The sequence below is a fragment of the Coregonus clupeaformis genome, chromosome 16, assembly GCF_020615455.1.
Source record: "Coregonus clupeaformis isolate EN_2021a chromosome 16, ASM2061545v1, whole genome shotgun sequence".
Taxonomy (NCBI): domain Eukaryota; kingdom Metazoa; phylum Chordata; class Actinopteri; order Salmoniformes; family Salmonidae; genus Coregonus; species Coregonus clupeaformis.
In genome coordinates, this window is record NC_059207.1 from 39,345,381 (window position 1) to 39,373,047 (window position 27,667).

General features: G+C 43.8%; 1 protein-coding gene across 1 annotated transcript in view; it reads left to right on the forward strand.

Moving 5' to 3' along the window:
- Positions 1 to 756: 756 nt before the first annotated feature.
- The window catches only part of LOC121584770 (E3 ubiquitin-protein ligase DTX1), a 93,386-nt gene continuing 66,475 nt past the window's right edge, over positions 757 to 27,667 (forward strand). The window contains exons 1-3 of the mRNA XM_041900872.2: positions 757 to 1,059; positions 1,353 to 1,410; positions 2,667 to 3,353. Coding sequence (XP_041756806.1) covers positions 3,095 to 3,353 — 259 coding nt within the window. The 5' untranslated portion in view covers positions 757 to 1,059; positions 1,353 to 1,410; positions 2,667 to 3,094. The remainder of the gene's footprint in view (positions 1,060 to 1,352; positions 1,411 to 2,666; positions 3,354 to 27,667) is intronic.

Sequence of the window (27,667 nt, forward strand, 5' to 3'; positions counted from 1 at the left end):
ACAGACAGACCCTCGTCTGTGTAGGTAATCTTGTTCCCAGACACGCACTGTGCGCAATAGCCTGGGGACAAGGTGAGTGTATAGGCTATAATGATCTAGGCATTCGGGAGAGCGTGTCACCACACTCCACTTCCAAGTACCTCACGCTTCACTATAGCCCAATCCCAAATCTACACCCTATGCACTTGTGGAGATCTGAAAGGATTTGTTGGTATAAGCAATATGGTGAAACTTCCACTTAGCCTGTCAGAGGACGAGGTGGAGCTTTTACCATATTACACACATCAAATCCTCTCAAGTACATAGGGTTTAGTGCTCAATTTGGGATATGGCCTGGACCAAGTCCCTCACACTGCACTATACCAAATCCCTCACGTGTGCCCGCCTCTCTGATGGCCCCCAAGGCACTGTCCTAACAATGTAGCAATTTTAACAAACGGCTACAGTGTAACGCTCCTTGCAGGTCTCGAACCCATGTATCCCAGCCCGTAGGCAGACCTGCTAACCACTGCTTCAATAAGTATTAACCCTTTTGGGGGAGGTCGTAACAGGCTTACCTAGACAAGGTTCGCTACACTATAATAAAGTCAAGTTCATAACTCAATTCATGCGTAGAAGTATCCTCTGCCGCGAGACTGGTCTTTCTGTTAGGTCTATCTCTCTATAGCCTACAATCCCATTTTATCTATTTTGTCGCTTTCAGAACGATGCTACTGAGGGTTGTGGAGCAACAGTCCAGTGCTGTTATGTGCACACCGCGTAGGCTTTTCTCCCAGTGTCGGGTCTACCGAATGTAGCCTAATGAAATTCACCGGAAGCCCTCAGATCAAATCGTTCATGCAATGATTTTTAACATTTGGTGAATAAATAGGCTTATATAGTTGATTTCATTCATTTACATGCTATCAATATTAAGCTGTTTTTAGAATAGACTGTTCACGGTCGACTCATTTTCACTTCAGCGACGCAACATCCTCTGCATTTTCCACAACTCTAAGCGATTACGCGCGTAGCGAAGGGTACGGTAGAGATTTGCATCACAGGTGCTCGTGGACCTTTGTGCGTAATTTTGGACCACTTTTGCATGTTCAGTGTATAAGCGAATTCATTTAATACATCAAAGGGGAAAACACCAGACCAGTCCTACAGCAAGAATGGTTCTGCACCTCTAACGTTCGGATGATTGTAATTGGGGCATGCGTTTTATTGTTTACCCATAGCAGACTGTCGGAGTTTCGATAAACCTAGATGCACAAAACAAAACATAGCAAATAATTGGAAATAACACGATGCACTGCTTGATTGTGAGGTTATCCATAATCTGAAATGTATTTTTATTTGTAATTTTAAAGGAGGAAATATTGCAGGCTTGAATAACGCTGCTGTCCTGAATAATAGAAGACAACATTTGTAAGTATGCCTGCTTTATGCGTTACAGCCTAGATTACAACCTATGATTACATTTTGCACCTGTGTTTATTTTGCCGGAATCTGTCAACGCAAACTCCACTGGATTCGAACAATTAACCTCGATTATTACAATGGTTTATCGAGTCCAGCGAAAATGGTGCTTTAACGTCTATAGCCTATATATTTTTTATTTAGAATTAAGATCTCAGTAATATGTTTTGGATTAGGCTATAATTATATTCCACACAAACGCTTGAGAGCTGAATAGGAATGCAAAATATCGGTATAGAGACCTCGGTAATATTGTATACCATTGAGGAATATAGTGCAAATGATTGCAAATGATGAAGACATAAGATGTAGTAATTAAATCCCAAACCACCCCCCACCCGTTCTACGCGATGAGCAGTGTGTGGATCATGATTGTCCAGTATTGCCAAGACATGGTATTACAATATTCATCCCCAGGCGGATGGTGTTGCTTTGTGTAGGCTACATCCATGGCATGATTGACTCCAATCATCCTTAAATTGCTGTTGATCAGGGTTTCCCAAACTCGGTCCTGGGGCCTACCAGGAGTGAACGTTTTGGTTTTTGCCCTAGCACTACACAGCTAATTCAGATAATCTAATCTTGATGATGAGTTGATTATTTTTAATCAACTGTGTAGTGCTAGGGCAAAATTGATAGTGAGTTATTGATTAAAGCAGCTGTGAAGTGCTAGGGCAGGGGTGTCAAACTCCTTCCATGGAGGGCGTAGTGTCTTTTTTCTTTTGCCTTTCAATTAAAACCTAGACATCCAGGTGAGGGGAGTTCCTTATTCATCAATCAAGTACAAGGGAGGAGCGAAAACTCGGCCCTCCGTAGAATGAGTTTGACACGTGTGCTAGGGCAAAAACCAAAACGTGCACCCATGGGAGGCCCCGTGACTGAGTTTGGGAAACCCTGCAGTTGATAAATATGCTCATAACAGATTAAATTGTGTCACCATACTACCTAGAAATCACTACGCAATGAATGTATGCTCCTGCAGCAGCATGCTTATTATGGGGTAATAACATTGCAAGTGTTGATGGTATCCTATTAATGTATTTAAATGATAATCTGTTTAATATGGTTATTGTTGGCATTCTTCCCCTTTAGTTAAAATACATGGTGAGATTTCCTTTTTAAATCAGCTCAGGACAAATTCTACCAATGTGCATTTTCAATCAGGTTTGTATCACACATATTTTCCTGTCTCCTGTCTGATTTAGAGTGTATATCCCATGTTCATTCTGCTGGGGTTTTCTGAGACTGCTCCGGCTGTGTACTTTTGCAAAGCTCATCAGCATCAACATCATCTGCCACTTCAAACACATCACACCACAAGAGGAGGGAGCCTAGCTGCTTTTGGCATTTTAAAAAGACGCTGATCAAAGAAGAACTCAAAACTGCAGTGAAGAAAACACCTTCAGTAAGACAGTGAGTTTCTTGAGTGAACCAAAAGACTGCACCGGACCTGTGCCCTGGAAACACCACAATTTGACTGAGGACTATCAGAGTTACTGCTGACCTCACAGTTGTAATTGTTGTTTTAAAAAAGAAGAAGAAATGTTTGGGCATCTCTGGTGACCTGCTGGGTAGCAGTGGTCTTCTTGTGCCGTAGTAGCAGCAGCTGAACCACGATTACCATAGTGGGACAATGGCACGGCCGGGCTCTGGGGTGCTGGTGTCGGTCAACGGGCTGGGTTACCCCCCTCAGAACCTGGCCCGGGTGGTGGTGTGGGAGTGGCTGAACGAACATGGGCGCTGGCGGCCCTACAGCGCGACAACGTGTCACCACATAGAGAACGTACTGAAGGGGGATGCACGGGGGACTGTAGTCCTTGGACAGGTGGATGCCCAGCTGGCCCCTTACGTCATAGACCTGCAGTCCATGCACCAGTTCAGACAGGACACAGGTAAGAACCATTTAAAACAACTGTGTAGTTCATCATCATGTGATACATACAGGGGTCACAGACAATTATATAACTGTATTTCCCCATTAATTATGAATTTCAATTGTTGAATAGATGAACAATGTAAAAGGTGCAGTCCATGCCATAGCATGCGGTACATATTATTTACAGTGCCTGAATTTAAAATGGATTACATTTAGATTTTGTGTTACTGATCTACACACAATACCCCATAATGTCAAAGTGGAATTATGTTTTTAGAATTTTTAACAAATTAATCAAAAATGAAAAGCTGAAAAGTCTTGACTCAATAAGTATTCAACCACTGTTATGGCAAGCCTAAATAACTTCAGGAGTAAAATGTGCTTAACAAGTCAGATAATAAGTTGCATGGACTAACTCTAACTAACATGAATTTTAAATGACTACCTCATCTCTGTACCCCACACATACAATTATCTGTAAGGTCCCTCAGTCGAGCAGTGACTTTCATGCACAGATTAAACAACAAAGACCAGGGAGGTTTTCCAATGCCTTGCAAAGAAGGACACCTATTGGTAGATAGGTATTTTTTTTTTAAAGAAGACATTGAATATCCCTTTGAGGGGTATAAATAATAGGAAATGAATGTATTTCCATGACAGATTTAAAAAGCAATTTTGGACTGACCATTGTTGATATTCTCAAATACATGCAACTTAAAAGTTTAATATCAAGACATTTCGATTTCAAATCTTTTGGACATCAGAGTAATCATGAGGGAACCCTATTTGAGTCAGAAAAGGATATTCATATTGTCACGATCGTCTAAATAAGCGGACCAAGGCGCAGCGTTGCGAGTGAACATGATGACTTTTAATTAGAAAAGCACGTCAAGACAAAACAAAAGACGAAAGTGAAGTCCAATAGTAACAAAGACTAAACTTGGAACAAAAACCCACAACCCACATGAGAACACAGACAGAATAAATATGGCTCCCAATCAGAGATAACGAGCCGACAGCTGACACTCGTTACCTCCGATTGGGAGTCACACGACACCACAATTAACACACCCAAAACACAACCAACCGAATACACCCTTACAACCAACCCCACAACAAATACCCAACAAAACAAACACACCCTGGTTCATTCACAACGTCCCGGAACCAGAGCGTGACAAATATGATAGGTAAGATATATATTTCTATATAAAACATTGCTGAGAGCCTATCCAACTGATAAACTCTTCAAGAAAAATACAAACTACTGGAACCAAAACTTAAAAATAACTGATATTGGAGGGATATTGGAAGGAATGTTGGAACATAACTAATGAAATGACAGCTAACGAAAATGTACGCTTAATCCAGTATAAACTAATGTATAGAATTGATTACAGAAAATTCATAAATTCTACAGCACAACGGCAGAGTCATGTCTTAAGTATAAAACTAACAATGACTCAATAATCCATGCCTTCTGGGAATGCTATAAAGTCCAAAAGTTATTGGCTGTCAGAAGTAGTACAATGTAAATGTACTTTTAATCCGTCTGTCTGCATATTTCAAGACATGGCATATGAGGGTGCAATGAGATACCGAATGGGTTGGACAAATACTTTTCTTGTCAATCATCTTGAAAAAACATATACTTAAAAACTGGAAATCAACCAATCCTCCATCATTAACACAATGGAAAGGTCAAATGATTTATTATCTAAATGTTGAAAGTGTGTGGGCGACGGAGAGAAACAAAATGGTGAAGTTTGAGGCCATGTGGGAGAGAGTGATATGGGCGCTGGAGATGGCGGTGTGAGCAGGTGGGTCTGGGCAGGGGTTATGTTGTGGATGTTTGTGTTTGTCTGTATGTATGTTGTCGTTTGTATGTGGATGTTTTGCATTGTAAAAAAATACAATCATAAATCAAATCTTACATCCTTCCTAACTCAGTTGACAGAGAGGAAGGAATCCGCTCAGGAGGCCAATGGTGATTTTAAACCATTACTGAGTTAAATTGCTGCTATAGGAGAAAACTGAGGATGGATGAACAACATTGTAGTTACGCCACAATACTAACCTAAATGACAGAGTGAAAAGAAGGAAGCCTGTACAGAATAAAAATATTCCAAAACATCCATCCTGTTTGCAATAAGGCACTAAAGTAATACTGCTAAAAATGTGGCAAAGAAATTAACTTTTTGTCCTGAATACAAAGCATTATGTTTTGGGCAAATCCAACACAACACATCACTGAGTACCACTCTTCATATTTTGAAGCATGGTGGTGGCTGCATCATGTTATGGGTGTGCTTGTCATCAGCAAGGACTAGGGATTTGTTTAGGATAAAAAGAAAAGGAATAGAGCTAAGCACATGCAAAGTCCTAGAGGAAAACCTGGTTCAGTCTGCTTTCTAACAGACACTGGAAGACAAATCCACCTTTCAGCAGGACAATAACCTAAAACTTAAGGCCAAATATACACTGGAGGTATGTACCAAGACAACATTGAATGTTCCTGAGTGGCCTTGTTACAGTTTTGATTGACGACATTGAATGTTCCTGAGTGGCCTTGTTACAGTTTTGATTGAAATCGGCTTGAAAATCAATGGCAAGACTTAAATGGCTGTGTAGCAATGATCAACAACCAACTTGAATAATGGGCAAATATTGTATATTCCAGGTTTGCAAAGCTCTTAGAGACTTATCCAGAAAGACTCCCAGCTGTAATCGCTGCCATAGGTGATTCTAACATGTATTGACTCAGGGGGTTCCATTAATAAAATGTCATGTCATTGGAGGAATGGGTGAGTGACCGACTTATCTCTCTCATATCGTGTTTCGGTGGCTACAGCTAGAGATGAGGTGTAATTTGTTTAGCTAGTAAGAAATGTGAATCGCTTTGCTAGATAACTAGCTATGCTGAACTTGAACAACTGTTATCCAGGCAGCATATCTCTTGCGTTCGTAAATTCACTCTGGCTATCTACTCCGATCTACTCCGATTTCAGAGCACTCTCGTCTGTGTGCCAGAGAGCGCAGAAAAACAGATTAATTTACAGACGCCCAACACCTGCTGAATATGACCGGTGTCAGTAAATGTCTGCAAAAAAGTAATTAAATTGTTGCCAGCAGCACAGTTAAGCCACTAATGCTCTAGATAACATGTAAACAGCCTAACCAGCTCTGCTAGGGTGAGAAAAATGGTCAGAGTTAGGTGTTCTCTCATTTGTGTCTGGAAGTAGTTAGCAAGCTAGCCATCTTTAGCCAGTTAGCTTGGGTGCTTGACTGCCGTTGTGACGAACGTTCGGATCAAACCTACTCCTCGGCCAGAGCGTCCAGTGTCATAGTGCAGTGTGCACTCTGAACGCTCCGAGAGCGAAATGCTCTGAATTTACGTACAGACAATCTGACAACGCTCTGAATTTACGTACAGATAATCTGACAACGCTCTGAATTTACGAACGACCCAGAGCACACAGCAATTTACGAACGCACCCGTAGTTGGTAATCACATGTATTTGGCATCGATCAAATGGGCGCAGTGTTGCCAATTTAGCAACTTTGTCGCTATATTTAGCTAGTTTTCAGACCCCTATAGCGACACATTTTCAAAAAAGCGACTAGCGACAAATCTAGCAACTTTTTCTGGTGTTATTGGAGACTTTTGGAGACTCTGACGTGAAAGCACGTATCGTTCTTACTCTTCTCAACGAGCAGCGGGTGCTTTGTTACCCCCGTCCCAAAGCACTCACAGGCGGCCCAGTCCTCGCGCAGCAGTCCCTCCCAGCTGCAGTCAGAGCAGGAGATGCTCACCCCTCCGCGTCCATACTGCAAATGAATCGCGCATGCGGGAAGCCGCCGCTGGCTGATCCCGCCCTGGCTTACATTCAGGGCAGGATGTAAATGTAGGGTGTTTTTTACTCACCTTTTGTCTCTCCCACGACGTTATTCCTCTCTCCTACAGCGTCCATCACAATTACACATACATGGCCAGTTATGCAAATTAGGTGACAATGCCAATAGCTACTTTCCTTACTGAGGAGTTGGCAACACTGAATGGGCGGGCAGGCAAGTTCCCATTTAGTTGTCAAAACGTGGGTTGGGACAAGCATGCATTGGCAGGCGAGCTGAAGAAGGACGAGCAGGCTACTATTCCCCATCGTTTATCAGTGCAATTTTGACGGCTAACTAGCTGAAAAAGTTTGAGGGTTTATCTAATATTCACTCGTTAGATTTTAGTTCAACTCGCTCTGGCTATCATTAGTTGTTGATGTGCATAACTGAGGGAGAGAGCCTACCTTTTCATGGTTGTTTGATCAGTAGGACTGTAAAGTTCTCAAATGTAGGAGGACTCCCGTGGTATTTACATATTTGCAGAAATCCATTCAGGTGGCTTTTGGCGAATGCGTTCATTCTAATGATCTAAAGTTACGCTTTTGTTACTTATCCAGAGTGACTTACAGTGTGAGTGCATACATTATTTTTACATACTGCCCCCCCGTGGGAATCAAACCCACAACCCTGGCATTGCAAATACCATGCTCTACCAACTGAGCTACATCCCTGCCGGCCATTCCCTCCCCTACCCTGGGCCAATTGTGCGCCACCCCATGGGTCTCCCGGTCGCGGCCGGCTACGAGAGAGCCTGGATTCGAACCAGGATCTCTAGTGGCACAGCTAGCACTGCGATGCAGTGCCTTAGACCACTGCGCCACTCGGGAGACACCCAAGTGGCGCAGTGGACACCCTTAAGTAGTACTTGAAAGTACTACTTAAGTAGTTTTTTTGGGTATCTGTACTTTACTTTACTATTTATATTTTTGACAACTTTTACTTTTACTTCACTACATTCCTAAAGAAAATAATGTACTTTTTACTCCATACATTTTCCCTGACACCCAAAAGTACTCGTTACATTTTGAATGCTTAGCAGGACAGAAAATGGTTCAATTCACACACTTATCAAGAGAACATCCCTGGTCATCCCTATTGCCTCTGATCTGGCAGACTCACTAAACACAAATGCTTTGTTTGTAAATGATGTCTTGAGTGTTGGAGTCTGTAAAATGTTTGCTTAATATAAGGATTTTTTTTATTATTCGTACTTTTACTTTTACTTTTGATACTTAAGTATATTTTAACAATTACATTTACTTTTGATACTTAAGTATATTGAAAACCAAATCCTTTTAGACTTTTACTCAAGTAGCATTTTTCTGGGTGACTTTCACTTTTACTTGAGTCATTTTCTATTAAGGTATCTTTACTTTTACTCAAGAATGACAATTGGGTGCTTTTTACACCACTCTATATTTCTATAGAATTTTCACAAATGCCTTACTCTACATTATTCCCAAACATTCTATGAATTTGTGAATTACCTTCTCTAAGGGCTCGCTTGTCAGAAAATGTAAAAAATACAAATAATTGTGTCATTCTTCCTGGGGGTGTATATGAACGCATTTTAATACGATTTTATGTTGCTAAAACGCTGTCAGTTCCACTTCCATTCCCTCCTCTTCTATGCTACAGCTTTAATGTCATGACCTTGCCAAAGGTCACTGTGACTGAGGCAGCGGATCATTTGTCAAGTGAGCAACTGCTGTAATCCTCACTCTCTCCATCGCCCAATTTTTTTATTGTGAACGATAAATCCTTTTCATGTTTGGTTTTGATGTGGTATTTTCATAGTTCATCTTATTGCCTCTTCCCAGTACACAGTGCTGACAAACCTATCAATCATTTATGGTGAGCAAAGCGACATTTCACTCCATCTAGTTAGTAGATAGAGATATTCTTAGAAATAGAGGATAGAGATATCCAATAGATATTCAGTACATGAACCAAAGGTTACATTCCCAGCAAAAATCTACCAAAATATACAAGGCTTTTCATTCATCCTTTAGGTTGTTAGGTCATTGAGCTTCCAAATGTATTCCACTTAGGCGTTCATCTGACTACCTGTGTTGCTTCTGTTTATTGGACACATTTGCTTCTCAGATATGAGAGTGTGTTTGCCTAAGATTATCAAAGCGTTCCTGTCTGAGTTTTAGATATATCTGGCGTCACAGTGTGTTGAAGGAGAGTATGCATTACATTTACGTCATTTAGCAGACGCTCTTATCCAGAGTGATTTACAGGAGCAATTAGTGTTAAGTGCCTTACTCAAGGGCACATCGACAGATTTTTCACCTAGTCAGCTCGGGGATTAGAACCAGCGACCTTTCAGTTACTGGCACAACGCTCTTAACCACTAAGCTACCTGCATGCATGCGGGCGAGGTCACAGAAAGCTGTTCAGTCTCAGCTATAGAGAATCTTTTGACACCTGAATTAGCCTTGCAGGCTCAATCACCTGAACAATGAATGTCTCATAATAATTCATTAATTGATTGATTTAATAATTAATTGATTAACGTTCTATGTCCCAATTGTCCGATTATGTTGACAGGGCATAGAACGTGGTACCATGTCAGACTCAAGACAGCAGATAGCCAAGTGATTTCCTTGAGTTGTACTAGCTGGGTACACATTATTTTCACGCCATTTCACCCGGTGGGCAGTGCTATACGTCACTGTTGGTGTAGATTTAAGCACGCATATGGGTGCACACAGTGTCGAGAACGAGCTGCTGTCCGGATCTTGGAATCTATTCAACCCATAGAGTACAGGTTGGCTAAGCCTAACTACAGTAGGCTAATGGATGTTACTGTTTCATCAGGGAACCACAAAGATGAAGTAAACAAATGTAATCGCTGAATTCACATTATGTTTGCTATTTCATGAAGCCACAGAATAGAAAGAAGCTAACAAATTACAGTGAGGAAAAAAAGTATTTGATCCCCTACTGATTTTGTACGTTTGCCCACTGACAAATAAATGATCAGTCTATAATTTTAATGGTAGGTTTATTTGTACAGTGAGAGACAGAATAACAACAAAAAAATCCAGAAAAATGCATGTCAAAAATGTTATAAATTGATTTGCATTTTAATGAGGGAAATAAGTATTTGACCCCCTCGCAATCAGAAAGATTTCTGGCTCCCAGGTGTCTTTTATACAGGTAACGAGCTGAGATTAGGAGCACACTCTTAAAGGGAGTGCTCCTTATCTCAGCTTGTTACCTGTATAAAAGACACCTGTCCACAGAAGCAATCAATCAATCAGATTCCAAACTCTCCACCATGGCCAAGACCAAAGAGCTCTCCAATGATGTCAGGGACAAGATTGTAGACCTACACAAGGCTGGAATGGGCTACAAGACCATCGCCAAACAGCTTGGTGAGAAGGTGACAACAGTTGGTGCGATTATTCGCAAATGGAAGAAACACAAAAGAAGTTGTCAATCTTCCTCGGCCTGGGGCTCCATGCAAGTTCTCACCTCGTGGAGTTGCAATGATCATGAGAACGGTGAGGAATTAGCCCAGAACTACATGGGAGGATCTTGTCAATGATCTCAAGGCATCTGGGACCATAGTCACCAAGAAAACAATTGGTAACACACTACGCCGCGAAGGACTGAAATCCTGCAGCGCCCGCAAGGTCCCCCTGCTCAAGAAAGCACATATACAGGGCCGTCTGAAGTTTGCCAATGAACATCTGAATGATTCAGAGGAGAACTGGGTGAAAGTGTTGTGGTCAGATGAGACGAAAATCGAGCTCTTTGACATCAACTCAACTCGCCGTGTTTGGAGGAGGAGGAATGCTGCCTATGACCCCAAGAACACCATCCCCACCGTCAAACATGGAGGTGGAAACATTATGCTTTGGAGGTGTTTTTCTGCTAAGGGGACAGGACAACTTCACCGCATCAAAGGGACAATGGACGGGGCCATGTACCGTCAAATCTTGGGTGAGAACCTCCTTCCCTCAGCCAGGGCATTGAAAATGGGTCGTGAATGGGTATTCCAGCATGACAATGACCCAAAACACACGGCCAAGGCAACAAAGGAGTGGCTCAAGAAGAAGCACATTAAGGTCCTGGAGTGGCCTAGCCAGTCTCCAGACCTTAATCCCATAGAAGATGTGTGCAAACCTGGTGGCCAACTACAAGAAGCGTCTGAACTCTGTAATTGCCAACAGGGGTTTTGCCACCAAGTACTAAGTCATGTTTTGCAGAGGGGTCAAATACGTATTTCCCTCATTAAAATGCAAATCAATTTATAACATTTTTGACATGCGTTTTTCTGGATTTTGTTGTTGTTATTCTGTCTCTCACTGTTCAAATAAACCTACCATTAAAATTATAGACTGATCATTTCTTTGTCAGTGGGCAAACATACAAAATCAGCAGGGGATCAAATACTTTTTTACCTCACTGTACACAAAATAGTCCAAATTGGTGAAGTGAAATTTAAAAAATAACTTGTTTCAAAAAATTCTAAAAAAATAAATAACGGAAAAGTGGTGCGTGCATATGTATTCACCCCCTTTGCTATGAAGCCCCTAAATAAGATCTGGTGCAACCAATTACCTACAGAAGTCACATAATTAGTTAAATAAAGTCCACCTGTGTGCAATGATCTGTCACATGATCTCAGTATATATACACCTGTTCTGAAAGGCCCTGCAACACCACTAAGCAAGGGGCACCACCAAGCAAGCGGCACTATGAAGACCAAGGAGCTCTCCAAACAGGTCAGGGACAAAGTTGTGGAGAAGTACAGATCAGGGTTGGGTTATAAAAAAATATCCTAAACTTTGAACATCCCACGGAGCACCATTAAATCCATTATTAAAAAATTTAAAGAATATGGCACCACAACAAACCTGCCAAGAGAGGGCCACCCACCAAAACTCATGGACCAGGCAAGGAGGGCATTAATCAGAGAGGCAACAAAGAGACCAAAGATAACCCTGAAGGAGCTGCAAAGCTCCACAGCGGAGATTGGAGTATCTGTCCATAGGACCACTTTAAGCTATACACTCCACAGAGCTGGGCTTTATGGAAGAGTGGCCAGAAAAAAGCCATTGCTTAAAGAAAGAAATAAGCAAACACGTTTGATGTTCACCAAAAGGCATGTGGGAGACTCCCCAAACATATGGAAGAAGGTACTCTGGTCAGATGAGACTAAAATTGAGGAAATCGCATCAAGGAAAATGCTATGTCTGGCGCAAACCCAACACCTCTCATCACCCCTGAGAACACCATCCCCACAGTGAAGCATGGTGGTGGCAGCATCATGCTGTGGGGAGGTTTTTCATCGGCAGCGACTGGGAAACTGGTCAGAATTGAAGGAATTATGGATGGCGCTAAATATAGGGAAATTCTTGAGGGAAACCTGTTTCAGTCTTCCAGAGATTTGAGACTGGGACGGAGGTTCACCTTCCAGCAGGACAATGACCCTAAGCATACTGCTAAATCAATCAATCAATCAATTTTATTTTATATAGCCCTTCTTACATCAGCTAATATCTCGAAGTGCTGTAAAGAAACCCAGCCTAAAACCCCAAACAGCTAGTAATGCAGGTGTAGAAGCACGGTGGCTAGGAAAAACTCCCTAGAAAGGTCAAAACCTAGGAAGAAACCTAGAGAGGAACCAGGCTATGAGGGGTGGCCAGTCCTCTTCTGGCTGTGCCGGGTGGAGATTATAACAGAACCATGCCAAGATGTTCAAAAATGTTCATAAGTGACAAGCATGGTCAAATAATAATCAGGAATAAATCTCAGTTGGCTTTTCATAGCCGATCATTAAGAGTTGAAAACAGCAGGTCTGGGACAGGTAGGGGTTCCATAACCGCAGGCAGAACAGTTGAAACTGGAATAGCAGCAAGGCCAGGCGGACTGGGGACAGCAAGGAGTCACCACGGCCGGTAGTCCCGACGTATGGTCCTAGGGCTCAGGTCTCTCAGTTGGCTTTTCATAGCCGATCATTAAGAGTTGAAAACAGCAGGTCTGGGACAGGTAGGGGTTTCGTAACCGCAGGCAGAACAGTTGAAACTGGAATAGCAGCAAGGCCAGGCGGACTGGGGACAGCAAGGTGTCAGCATGCCCGGTAGTCCTGACGTATGGTCCTAGGGCTCAGGTTCTCAGAGAGAAAGAGAGAACGAGAGAATTAGAGAGAGCATACTTAAATTCACACAGGACACTGGATAAAACAGGAGAAGTACTCCAGGTATAACCAACTAACCCCAGCCCCCGACACATAAACTACTGCAGCATAAATACTGGAGGCTGAGACAGGAGCGGTCCGGAGACACTGTGGCCCCATCCGAAGAAACCCCGGACAGGGCCAAACAGGAAGGATATAACCCCACCCACTCTGCCAAAGCACAGCCCCCGCACCACCAGAGGGATATCCTCAACCACCAACTTACAATCCTGAGACAAGGCCGAGTATAGCCCACAGAGGTCTCCACCACAGCACAAACCAAGGGGGGCGCCAACCCAGACAGGAAGATCACGTCAGTAACTCAACCCACTCAAGTGACGCACCCCTCCTAGGGACGGCATGAAAGAGCACCAGCAAGCCAGTGACTCAGCCCCTGTAACAGGGTTAGAGGCAGAGAACCCCAGTGGAGAGAGGGGAACCGGCCTGGCAGAGACAGCAAGGGCTGTTCGTTGCTCCAGAGCCTTTCCGTTCACCTTCACACTCCTGGGCCAGACTACACTCAATCATATGACCTACTGAAGAGATAAGTCTTCAGTAAAGACTTAAAGGTTGAGACCGAGTCTGCGTCTCTCACATGGGTAGGCAAACTGTTCCATAAAAATGGAGATCTATAGGAGAAAGCCCTGCCTCCCGCTGTTTGCTTAGAAATTCTAGGGACAATTAGGAGGCCTGCGTCTTGTGACCGTAGCGTACGTATTGGTATGTACGGCAGGACCAACTCGGAAAGATAGGTAGGAGCAAGCCCATGTAACGCTTTTATAGGTTAACAGTAAAACCTTGAAATCAGCCCTTGCCTTAACAGGAAGCCAGTGTAGGGAAGCTAGCACTGGAGTAATATGATCAAATTTCTTGGTTCTAGTCAGGATTCTAGCAGCCGTATTTAGCACTAACTGAAGTTTATTTAGTGCTTTATCCGGGTAGCCGGAAAGTAGAGCATTGCAGTAGTCTAACCTAGAAGTAACAAATGCATGGATTAATTTTTCTGCATCATTTTTGGACAGAAAATTTCTGATTTTTGCAATGTTACGTAGATGGAAAAAAGCTGTCCTTGAAACAGTCTTGATATGTTCGTCAAAAGAGAGATCAGGGTCAAGAGTAACGCCGAGGTCCTTCACAGTTTTATTTGAGACGACTTTACAACCATCAAGATGAATTGTCAGATTTAACAGAAGATCTCTTTGTTTCTTGGGACCTAGAACAAGCATCTCTGTTTTGTCCGAGTTTAAAAGTAGAACGTTTTCAGCCATCCACTTCCTTATGTCTGAAACACAGGCTTCTAGCGAGGGCAATTTTGGGGCTTCACCATGTTTCATTGAAATGTACAGCTGTGTGTCATCCGCATAGCAGTGAAAGTAAGCAACACTTGAGTGGTTTAAGGGGAAACATTTAAATGTCTTGGAATGGCCTAGTCAAAGCCCAGACCTCAATCCAATTGAGAATCTGTGGTATGACTTAAAGATTGCTGTACACCAGCGGAACCCATCCAACTTGAAGGAGCTGGAGCAGTTTTACCTTGAAGAATGGGCAAAAATCCCAGTGGCTAGATGTGCCAAGCTTATAGAGACATACCCCAAGAGACTTGCAGCTGTAATTGCTGCAAAAGGTGGCTCTACAAAGTATTGACTTTTTGGGAGTTTTGTTGTCTTATTTCTTGTTTGTTTAACAATACAATTTTTTAAAAATAATTTGCCTCATGCAGCACGACACATCTCCTTCGCATAGAGTTGATCAGGCTGTTGATTGTGGCCTGTGGAATGTTGTCCCACTCCTCTTCAATGGCTGTACGAAGTTGCTGGATATTGGCGGGAACTGGAACACGCTGTCATACACGTAGATCCAGAGCATCCCAAACATGCTCAATGGGTGAGATGTCTGGTGAGTATTCAGGCCATGGAAGAACTGGGACATTTGCAGCTTCCTGGAATTGTGTAGAGATCCTTGCGACATGGGACTGTGCATTATCATGCTGAAAAATGAGGTGATGGCAGCGGATGAATTGCACGACAATGGGCCTCAGGATCTCATCACAGTATCGCTGTGCATTCACATTGCCACCGATAAAATGCAATTGGATTCGTTGTCCGTAGCTGTTGCCTGCCCATACCATAACCCCACTGCCACCATGGGGTACTCGTTGTTTACAACGTTGACATCAGCAAACCACTCGCCCACACAACGCCATACATGCTGTCTGCCCGGTACAGTTGAAACCGGGATTCATCCGTGAAGAGCACACTTCTCCAGCATGCCAGTGGCCATCGAAGGTGAGCATTTGTCCACTGAAGTCTGTTACAATGCCGAACTACAGTCAGGTCAAGACCCTGGTGATGACGACGAGCACGCAGATGAGCTTCCCTGAGACTGTTTCTGATAGTTTGTGCAGAAATTCTTCTGTTGTGCAAACGCACAGTTTCTTTAATTCTTTTTATTTAATTATATTTTTTACCCCTTTTTTTCCCCTAATTTTGTGATATCCAATTGCGATCCAATTATGATCTTGTCTCATCGCTGCAACTCCCCAATGGGCTCAGGAGAGGCGAAGATCGAGTCATGCGTCCTCCCAAACACGACCTGCCAAGCTGCGCTTAACCCGGAAGGCAGCCGCACCAATGTGTCGGAGGAAACACCATTCAACTGAAGAACGAAGTCAGCTTGCAGTTGCCCAGCCCGCCACAAGGAGTCGCTAGAGTGCGATGAGTCAAGTAAAGCCCTCCCAGTCAAACCCTCCCCTAACCCGGATGACGCTGGGCCAATTGTGCGCTGCCCTATGGGACTCCCGGATCAAACCCCAGGCTATAGTGAAGCCGCAACACTGCAATGCAGTGCCTTAGACCGCTGCGCCACTCGGGAGGCCCCGCAAACCCACAGTTTCATCAGCTGTCCGGGTTGCTGGTCTCAGACGATCCTGCAGGTGAAGAAGCCAGACGTGGAGGTCCTGGGCTGGCGTGGTTACACGTTGTCTGCGGTTGTGAGGCCGGTTGCACGTATTGCCAAATTCTCTAAAACAACGTTGGTTGCGAAATTAACATAACATTCTCTGGCAACAGCTCTGGTGGACATTCCTGCAGTCAGCATGCCAATTGCACGCTACCTCAAAACTTGAGACATCAGTGGCATTGTGTTGTGTGACAAAACTGCACATATGATCCTCTGTAGCTCAATTGGTAGAGCATGGTGCTTGTAACGCCAGGGTGGTGGGTTCGATCCCCGGGATCACCCATACATAAAAATGTATGCACACATGACTGTAAGTCACTTTGGATAAAAGCGTCTGCTAAATGGCATATTATTATTGTGATAATGCTGTTTAATCAGGTTATTGATATGCAACACCTGTCAGGTGGATGGATTATCTTGGCAAAGAAGAAATGCTCACTAACAGGGATGTAAGCAAATTTTCGCAAAACATTTGAGAGAAATAAGCTTTTTGTGCATATGGAACATTTCTGGGATCTTTTATTTCAGCTCTTGAAACACGGGACCAACAATTTACATGTTGCGTTTATATTTTTGTTCAGTATAGATTAAATCTAGTCATGATCAGTTTTATATATTTCATTCAGGTAAGCTTAGTAGATTGGCTTGGTAGCGGCATTGACGTTGTTGGTTGGCTAGCAAGCAAAACCTGACGTTACACATCGTTCACTTTTTGGAAAACTGGTCCAGTTTGTTAGTTCAAATAAAGCAAAATTATGTATTAATATGAAAGTGTAATTGTAAAGTTTAAACCCTTAATTTCTGAATGATGTCCCAGGCAGAGGGTTCTCGATTGAATGTGGCCGCGCATCAAACAGTCCTTACAGTGGCTTGCGAAAGTATTCACCCCCCTTGGCATTATTCTTATTTTGTTAACTTACAACCTAGAATTTAAATGGATTTTTTGGGGGGTTGTATTATTTTATTTACACAACATGCCTACCACTTTGAAGATACAAAATATTTTTTATTGTGAAACAAACAAGAAATAAGACAAAAAAACTGAAAACTTGAGCGTGCATAACTATTCACCCCCCCAAATTCAATACTTTGTAGAGCCACCTTTTGCAGCAATTACAGCTGCAAGTCTCTTGGGGTATGTCTCTATAAGCTTGGCACATCTAGCCACTGGGATTTTTTCCCATTCTTCAAGGCAAAACTGCTCCAGCTCCTTCAAGTTGGATGGGTTCCGCTGGTGTACAGCAATCTTTAAGTCATACCACAGATTCTCAATTGGATTGAGGTCTGGGCTTTGACTAGGCCATTCCAAGACATTTAAATGTTTCCCCTTAAACCACTTGAATGTTGCTTTAGCAGTATGCTTAGGGTCATTGTCCTGCTGGAAGGTGAACCTCTGTCCTAGTCTCAAATCTCTGGAAGACTGAAACAGGTTTCCCTCAAGAATTTCCCTGTATTTAGCGCCATACATCATTCCTTCAATTCTGACCAGTTTCCCAGTCCCTGCCGATGAAAAACATCCCCACAGCATGATGCTGCCACCACCATGCTTCACTGTGGGGATGGTGTTCTCGGGGTGGTGAGAGGTGTTGGGTTTGCACCAGACATAACGTTTTCCTTGATGCGATTTCCTCAATTTTAGTCTCATCTGACCAGAGTACCTTCTTCCATATGTTTGGGGAGTCTCCCACATGCCTTTTGGCTTATTTTATTCGCCCATCGGTTGAAATGGTGTGAAAAGAGTGTGTCCCGTACTAGCTAGTGTGTTCCATTCCTTTTTCATAAAATATCAACTCAGTTAGCAAAACATTATTGGTAACCTATGCTGTGTAGCCTATGTGGATTGGCACATCAAAACACATGGTACCCTGAGGTAAAAGTAATTGTTTCAGTTGGATTCGTAGTAATTTACTGATTTACTTGGTATTTTCCTATTGACAGCCCTTTAATGTTGAAATTATGTTAGCTGGTGTGAATGTGACAGAGGCAGTAACTTAGCATGGCTGCCTGTCAAACTTGCCTTAAGTCTAAAGAAGTGCCGTGGGGGATTTTTGCTGTCCCTGTCATTGTGCCCTCTTATAGAGTATAACAGAGAGCTGCACTTGTCTGGGACTGGGTGGCTGAGATAGAGAGGAGCCAGCCAACCGTTTGTCAGCCATTACCATGGCGCTGGGGCTGGGCCTGGGCCTGACGTTTATCTCTCCTCATTGTGCCGTTCTCCGTGTTACCTTCCCCCTCAGCTGGGATAAAACTGTCACAACAGGTGCTGATGGACGGCATCCTGGACACCCTCTCCTCCTCCTCTTCCTCCTCCTAAAAACTGTGATAGGCTCCTCCAGCTATGGCCGTCCTATTGATCTGTCTTCATGTAGGGCCCTGGTGAGAGGCAATGCGATATTGATGCACTACCACCATTTACATGAAAGGTGGAATGTGAAACTGTGGCCTTAGCTCTGTTTGTTATGGCTTTCAAAACATGTGTTTACACTGGATGTTTGCTATGTGAAGGACAGGCGCAAAACCACAATCAATCAGCCTGCTGCAGGGCCTCGTATTGTTCCTCCTGGGGAAGACCATGGTTTATATACCAGTGGTGCTTCTGTCTACTGCAGCTGTAGATGAAGCTAGAGGCTGGAAACAGCAGGGTTGTGTTACGCTTGTGTGTCCATGGTGTCCCAGGAGGAGTGTGAGTGCTCTGTCAGTTGGGTGGTGTGTGTCCTCTCTCTGCACGCTCTCCGGGATCTGGACAGTCTCCTGTGGCTTTGGGCAAACCCGGACCGCCTGGGTGGGATCCAGACCATAGACCTACACACACCAAGCCCATAGCCCATACTACCCTAATGAGACAGCAGCAGCTCTATTTGAACTCTTCTTCTCCCTGTAATCAGTGAAGCATGGCGGCAGCAGCACACACCACAGCCTGTGCAGCAGGGCCCCTCTCTCTATGAGCCTGCCAGGCACATCTACATTTTAAACACAGGGGTTACACAGATCTCAGTTCAGCAGTGGCTTGTGAAGAGAAGATAGCAGTATGTGGTGAAGTGTAAAAAATGGATTTACCGCGTTGGCTTAGGGTGTGCGTGTGTGCCTGCGTGAGTGCATGTGTGGAAGAATATCTGGCTGGAGGCTGGGAATGGGTTGGTTCATATCCAACGTGGATTGATCCAATCACCTTCCCAGAGGGGTGTTTGAACCGTTAAACACTGCTGTGGACTGATCCCCTTTCACTCCACCAACTCCCATAGCACAACACAGGGGCTTATCAGCCATCGCTATCATACCCTAACACTCTCCCTGCCACTGGCCAGTCTGATAGGGTTCACACTGCCATGCATAACCTCAGTGCTGCATCTCCACCATTTCTCTCTCATTCTCCTGATGATGGAAAGCCAATGTAGAGAAGCCAGTAACCCCATCTATTCACACAGAGTCACGGAACACTACACGGCTGTTACAAATGCAGAACATGACATTAGACACACACAAACAATGTTGTTTGTAATTTCATCCCATGAGACGTGAATGTGCTATGCTATTTTAACATGGAAATCAAAACGCTTGAAACTCCACAGCAGCGTATGACTAATCAACATTCTGAACCTGTGACTACTTCATGTTATGCTATGACTATAAAGAAATTATAGAATTCGTATACTGTACCACTGAGTGTACAGAACATTAGGAACACCTGCTCTTTCCATGACATGGACCGACCAGGTGAATCCAGGTGAAAGCAATGATCCCTTATTGATGTCACCTGTTAAATCCACTTCAATCAGTGTAGATGAAGGGGAGGAGACAGGTTAAAGAAGGATTTTTAAGCCTTGAGACAATTGAGACATGGATTGTGTATGTGTGCCATTCAGAGGGTGAATATTTAAGTGCCTTTGAACTGGGTATGGTAGTAGGTGCCAGGCGCACCGATTTGAGTGTCAGGAACAGCAATGCTGCTGGGTTTTTCACGCTCAACAGTTTCCTGTGTGTATCAAGAATGGTCCACCACCCAATGGACATCCAGCCAACTTGACACAACTGTGGAAAGCATTGGAGTCGACATGGGCCAGCATCCCTGTGGAACTCTTTCGACATATTCGACACATTGTAGAGTCCATGCCCCGATGAATTGAGGTTGTTCTGGCGGTGCAACTCAATATTAGAAAGCTGTTCTTAATGTTTTGTACACTCAGTGTATATGTACCCTTTCAGATAAATTGTTTACAAACACAATGTTCTTCACAAACACTGTAGCCCTTAGTTGATTACTTTTCCCCTACTGAGTGATATTTACAGAAGGCTACATTGTGGGTTGCTGGTCTGACATTCTAGTGTGTGTGACTGACTACACAGGTAAACTCTATGAGAGCGGCTCCATTCCTTTGCTATGGCCAGCGACGTGCATTGTTTCTGCTCCCTGTTTGTTTTGGTATTGTAGGCGTGAGAACTTGCTCTCCTCTGACCTGCTTTCTCTGTGCTCACGCTCCTCGTTGTGGTGGAAAAAGATAGACTGACAGAAAATGAAAGCTATCACTTTCCATTTTCATGTGTAGATGACAACTGGCAGTAGCTGCGGTCTTGGTTCTAGTGCTGGCGACGGCATCTTGCTGACTGTGTGTACTGCAGGTGTGTTGGGGGGGAAGGCAGTGTGTGGTTTTTTATTGCATGTGGTGTGTGTGTGGGAGTCGCTTCAGTGATGTGTGGGCGGGAGTTCTGAGAAGGATTCCTGCTATGTACGTGCTACAGGTCAGGGATGAGTTGGCCCTCAGGCGTCACTGTGTGAAATTAAAACGTTACTGGGGTTGGGGTGTGTGTTTGTGTGTGTGTGTGTGTGTGTGTGTGTGATGCCCTCCCTGTCAAGGCAGGTGTGTTGTTGATTGACACAATGGGGTTATGTTGAGCAGATATTCTATGCATTGGTTAGATAAGACCACGTCAGTGTAAGGATTGTTGAGTGAAAGAGAGAGAGAGAAAAAAAATTCCTACCTTTAAACTAACACTGGTGTCATGATTTACAGTCATTACATCCAAAGCTGAGACTATTAGATTAAATAAATTAATCACAAGCTACAGTATGCTCCAAATGAGCTCACTAAAGCACTTTTACCCCTCGTATTTGAAAGGAGTTAAGGGAAACCCATTCTATTTTAGCATACAAAGCAAAAGGCTATGAGAAGGGTGCAGAGAGGAGCGGAGGACTGATAGGAAGAGCCTGAGAGAAAAGAGATATAGAGAGAGGTGAAGTCCCCTGATGTATAGTGACAGTCAGGAAAGAGGGGAGTACAAACACAAAAACCAGACAGAAACACAGGGAAGATACTAAGCTGTGCAGGGGCAGGTGCACAGCTGAGACCAGCCCTCTCTTTTCCTCTCTTTCTTTCTCTCTCTCTGTTTCTCTCTTCATCCCTATTCTCATTTTTCTATTTCCACCCGCCCCTGTTCACTCTGACTAGAAGTCAGCTTTCCACCCTCCCCTGTTCACTGACTAGAAGTCAGCTTTCCACCCTCCCCTGTTCACTCTGACTAGAAGTCAGCTTTCCACCCTCCCCTGTTCACTGACTAGAAGTCAGCTTTCCACCCTCCCCTGTTCACTGACTAGAAGTCAGCTTTCCACCCTCCCCTGTTCACTCTGACTAGAAGTCAGCTTTCCACCCTCCCCTGTTCACTGACTAGAAGTCAGCTTTCCACCTCCCCTGTTCACTGACTAGAAGTCAGCTTTCCACACTCACCTGTTCACTCTGACTAGAAGTCAGCTTTCCACCTCCCCTGTTCACTCTGACTAGAAGTCAGCTTTCAACCTCCCCTGTTCTCTCTGACTAGAAGTCAGCTTTCCACCCTCCCCTGTTCACTCTGACTAGAAGTCAGCTTTCCACCCTCCCCTGTTCACTCTGACTAGAAGTCATCTTTCCACCTCCCCTGTTCATTGACTAGAAGTCAGCTTTCCACCCTCCCCTGTTCACTCTGACTAGAAGTCAGCTTTCCACCCTCCCCTGTTCACTGACTAGAAGTCAGCTTTCCACCTCCCCTGTTCACTGACTAGAAGTCAGCTTTCCACACTCACCTGTTCACTCTGACTAGAAGTCAGCTTTCCACCTCCCCTGTTCACTCTGACTAGAAGTCAGCTTTCAACCTCCCCTGTTCACTCTGACTAGAAGTCAGCTTTCCACCCTCCCCTGTTCACTCTGACTAGAAGTCATCTTTCCACCTCCCCTGTTCATTGACTAGAAGTCAGATCTCAACCCTCCCCTGTTCTCTCTGACTAGAAGTCAGCTTTCCACCTCCCTTGTTCACTCTGACTAGAAGTCAGCTTTCCACCCTCCCCTGTTCACTCTGACTAGAAGTCAGCTTTCCACCTCCTCTGGTCCTTCAGAACTTTAGTTCGTTCTTTTGATATTGTCTTTGTGTAGATCACATCGATGGAAAGTACTGCCAGTTCTAATACAATTTACAGGATCACATTCTAACTTGAGGGGGCTATACAGCATTTATGCATATGGATCATAAATACTGTTTATGAAGACTGAATCTTTCAGTATCAAACAAGTACACACAGTCCTAGCCTCCTGATCTCCATTCCCCTAACTGGACTCCATCACCACTTTGTGGTTCTGGAATGGGAATGTGGCTCTGTGGGACTGTTTCACTCTGTAGAAGCTTGGAGAGGTAGTAGCCAACTGTTCTTGTAGCTCGGTGTCCAGACCAGGTCCTACTCCAGCTCCTGGGGTGAAAGTGACCCTGTGGCTCTCTGTTATTTCCTGGACCTTGGGGCTGTAGTGTATGTAGTTCTGGACTTGGTCCTGTGAGGAGGAGACAGAGTCTGAGATGTGGCCTCTCCCTCCCTAAGTGATTATGGTAAGCCAGCTGCTCTGGGCTGGCAGCCTGGCACACACAACAGCACAGTCAGACACGCAGGGCATCTCTCCCTCCTCTCAACCTCTAATCCGGTGAGTCACTACTTTTAACTTCTGAGGCGGATATCTTTCTCTTTCATCGAGCCAACAGCTTTTAAAGCTGCTCTCCGCCGGTGCTTCCCTCTGGAAGGTTACTCAGATCAGAGCCTCAATCTCTGTCTCCTATCTCTCTCTTTCTCTCTCTCTGTCTCCTCTCTCTATGTGTCTTCCCCTTCTCTCTCTCTTTCTCTCTCTCACACCCTCTCCCTTACCCTCACTCTGTCTCTCATCACACCACTTCTGTGAATAATAATGAGACCCACCCACCTCTCTCCCTCTAAACAACTCCATTAGGGTCTCCCACTCTGCTGCCTGGTTTAATCTATCACCATCTTCTGGATGTCAGAGGGACACTGGTAGTTAAGCTGTGAGTACCTGGGTTGACTCTTGGTGTGCCCTAAAAACAATTGAAGTGAACAATTGAAGTGAACAATTCATTTTAAGTATAACAGTCCAGATATTCTAATGAATCCAGCTGTGCAGAGGAAACTGCTGACAATTCGCTATTTCAGCCATACAGCTCACTGATGCTTGGCAGAACAAAATGATCGTTAGGCACATGCCATGTTGAAGGGGTAAGAAGAATGTTAAGTCTTATCAGCAACAGTGTCTTTGATCAGTAGGGTCTGTGGTCTTTAGTGCAGAGAGCAGAGCAGAGCTTTATTAAGGGAGCTTTAGCTGCAAGCAGTCTGCAAAGCACGCTTAGAGCGAGCGCATGGTTCCCCTTGATCACTCACAGTACAGATGTCAGCATGGGCCTTTTGTTTTGGTTCCAGTCTTCCTTCTCTGTAGAATGCACTATTCAGTCACCACACTGTGTGCATTCTGCACTGCAAAGCTGAGGAAGCAGAGCTTAGTTTGAGGCTTTAATTATTAAATAGATGTAATAACATACTGGCACCAAGTTTATAATGGTGCTGTTTTATGTTTTGAATCATTGTGGAAATAGGTGGATGATGCTGCCAACTAAAGACAAGCAGAATTTGTTGTTTGTCACTTTGAAATTAACTATAGTTTAGGAGAGTGTTTGGGTTTTTTATTTCTGCATGCTTTCTGTCCTAGCTCCAGATGGTGGAAGTCTTGTGCTGTCTGTCTGTTCCCAGGTCTTTGGTGAAGACTTTACTCAAACCCTCAAAGACTGTCCCAGGTACTAATGCAAATGAGAGGGGGAATGACTGCGACAAGCCAGGAGAGGGACGATACAAGACACACCTGGCAGACAACCTGGGGGTTCACACTCCCACACACACACTGACCCCACTACAATCACTTATTTTGATTGTTTGCAGCATGACCACTCTGCAGAATATCAATGTGAATCTCTCTCTCTCTCTCTCTCTCTCTCTCTCTCTCTCTCTCTCTCTCTCTCTCTCTCTCTCTCTCTCTCTCTCTGTCTGTCTGTCTGTCTATCTCTCTCTGTCTCTCTGTTTCGCTCGCTCTGCTTTTCTTTCTCTCTCTGTCTTTCTCTCCATCTTTCTCACTTTCACTTGTAAGTGCTTCTAAATCGCTGTTCTTGGTCCCAGTCCAAGTTCTGTGAGTGGTCAGCAGGAGAAACATCCTGCCGCAGCCTATGAGGTGAATAATATTGGCCAGGTATTCTTGGCAGAGCCCCCCTGACCAGGTCCGGCTCCAGGCATAAACTACATAAGCGGTCACTTAGGGCACCAGGTTGCAAGGGGGCACCAGACCCCCCCTCACCCCCAAAATACTGTGTGTATATATACACTACCGTTCAAAAGTTTGGGGTCACTTAGAAATGTCCTTGTTTTTGAAAGAAAAGCAATTTTTTTGTCCATTAAAATAACATCAAGTTGATCAGAAATACAGTGTAGACATTGTTAATGTTGTAAATGGCTATTGTAGCTGGAAACGGCTGATTTCTTATGGAATATCTACATAGGCGTACAGAGGCCCATTATCAGCAACCATCAGTCCTGTGTTCCAATGGCACATTGTGTTTGCTAATCCAAGTTTATCATTTTAAAAGGCTAATTGATCATTAGAAAACCCTTTTGCAATTATGTTAGCACAGCTGAAAACTGTTGTGCTGATTAAAGAAGCAATAAAACTGGCCTTCTTGAGACTAGTTGAGTATCTGGAGCATCAGCAATTGTGGGTTCGATTACAGGCTCAAAATGTCCAGAAACAAATAACTTTCTTCTGAAAATCGTCAGTCTATTCTTGTTCTGAGAAATGAAGGCTATTCCATGCGAGAAATTGCCAAGAAACTGAAGATCTCGCACAACGCTGTGTACTACTCCCTTCACAGAACAGCGCAAACTGGCTCTAACCAGAATAGAAAGAGGAGTGGGAGGCCCCGGTGCACAACTGAGCAAGAGGACAAATACATTAGAGTGTCTAGTTTGAGAAACAGACGCCTCACAGATCCTCCACTGGCAGCTTCATTAAATAGTACCTGCAAAACACCAGTCTCAACGTCAACAGTGAAGAGTCGACTCCGGGATGCTGACCTTCTAGGCAGAGTTGCAAAGAAAAAGCCATATCTCAGACTGGCCAATAAAAAGAAAAGATTAAGATGGGCAGTCTGAGATATGGCTTTTTCAGAAGAAAGTTCTTTGTTTCTGGCCATTTTGAGCCTGTAATCGAACCCACAATTGCTGATGCTCCAGATACTCAACTGGTCTCAAGAAGGCCAGTTTTATTGCTTCTTTAATCAGCACAACTGTTTTCAGCTGTGCTAACATAATTGCAAAAGGACTGATGGTTGCTGATAATGGGCCTCTGTACGCCTATGTAGATATTCCATTAAAAATCAGCCATTTCCAGCTACAATAGCCATTTACAACATTAACAATGTCTACACTGTATTTCTGATCAATTTGATGTTATTTTAATGGTCATAAAAATTGCTTTTCTTTTGAAAACAAGGACATTTCTAAGTGACCCCAAACTTTTGAACGGTAGTGTATATATAAACTCATCAAAAAAAGAAACGTCCTCTCAATGTCAACTGAGTTTATTTTCAGCAAACTTAACGTGTAAATATGTGTATGAACATAACAAGATTCAACAACTGAGACATAAACTGGACAAGTTCCACAGACATGTAACTAACAGAAATTGAATAATGTGTCCCTGAACAAAGGGGGGGTCAAAATCAAAAATAACAGTCAGCATCTGGTGTGGCCACCAGTTGCATTAAGTACTGCAGTGCATCTCCTCCTCATGGACTGCACCAGATTTGCCAGTTCTTGCTGTGAGATGTTACCCAACTCTTCCACAGTGAACAGCACTTTTTGCCAGTCCTGTCTGGTCCGGCGACAGTGGGTTTGTGCCCATAGGTGACGTTGTTGCCGGTGATGTCTGGTGAGGACCTGCCTTGCAACAGGCCTACAAGCCCTCAGTCCAGCCTCTTTCAGCCTATTGCGTACAGTCTGAGCACTGATGGAGGGATTGTGCGTTCCTGGTGTAGCCATCCTGTACCTGTCTCGCAGGTGTGATGTTTGGATGTACCGATCCTGTGCAGGTGTTGTTACACGTGGTCTGCCACTGCGAGGACGATCAGCTGTCCGTCCTGTCTCCCTGTAGCGCTGTCTTAGGTGTCTCACAGTACGGACATTGCAATTTATTGCCCTGGCCATATCTGCAGTCCTCATGCCTTCTTGCAGCATGCCTAAGGCACGTTCACGCAGATGAGCAGGGACCCTGGGCATCTTTCTTTTGGTGTTTTTCAGAGTCAGTAGAAAGGCCTCTTTAGTGTCCTAAGTTTTCAAAACGTTGACCTTAATTGCCTACCGTCTGTAAGCTGTTAGTGTCTTAACGACCGTTCCACAGGTGCATGTTCATTAATTGTTTATGGTTCATTGAACAAGCATGGGAAACAGTGTTTAAACCCTTTACAATGAAGATCTGTGAAGTTATTTGGATTTTTACAAATTATCTTTGAAAGACAGATTCCTGAAAAATGGACGTTTATATATACAGTGGGGAGAACAAGTATTTGATACACTGCCGATTTTGCAGGTTTTCCTACTTACAAAGCATGTAGAGGTCTGTAATTTTTTATCATAGGTACACTTCAACTGTGAGAGACGGAATCTAAAACAAAAATCCAGAAAATTAAATTGTATGATGTTTAAGTAATGAATTTGCATTTTATTGCATGACATAAGTATTTGATCACCTACCAGCCAGTAAGAATTCCGGCTCTCACAGACCTGTTAGTTTTTCTTTAAGAAGCCCTCCTGTTCTCCACTCATTACCTGTATTAACTGCACCTGTTTGTACTCGTTACCTGTATAAAAGACACCTGTCCACACACTCAATCAAACAGACTCCAACCTCTCCACAATGGCCAAGACCAGAGAGCTGTGTAAGGAC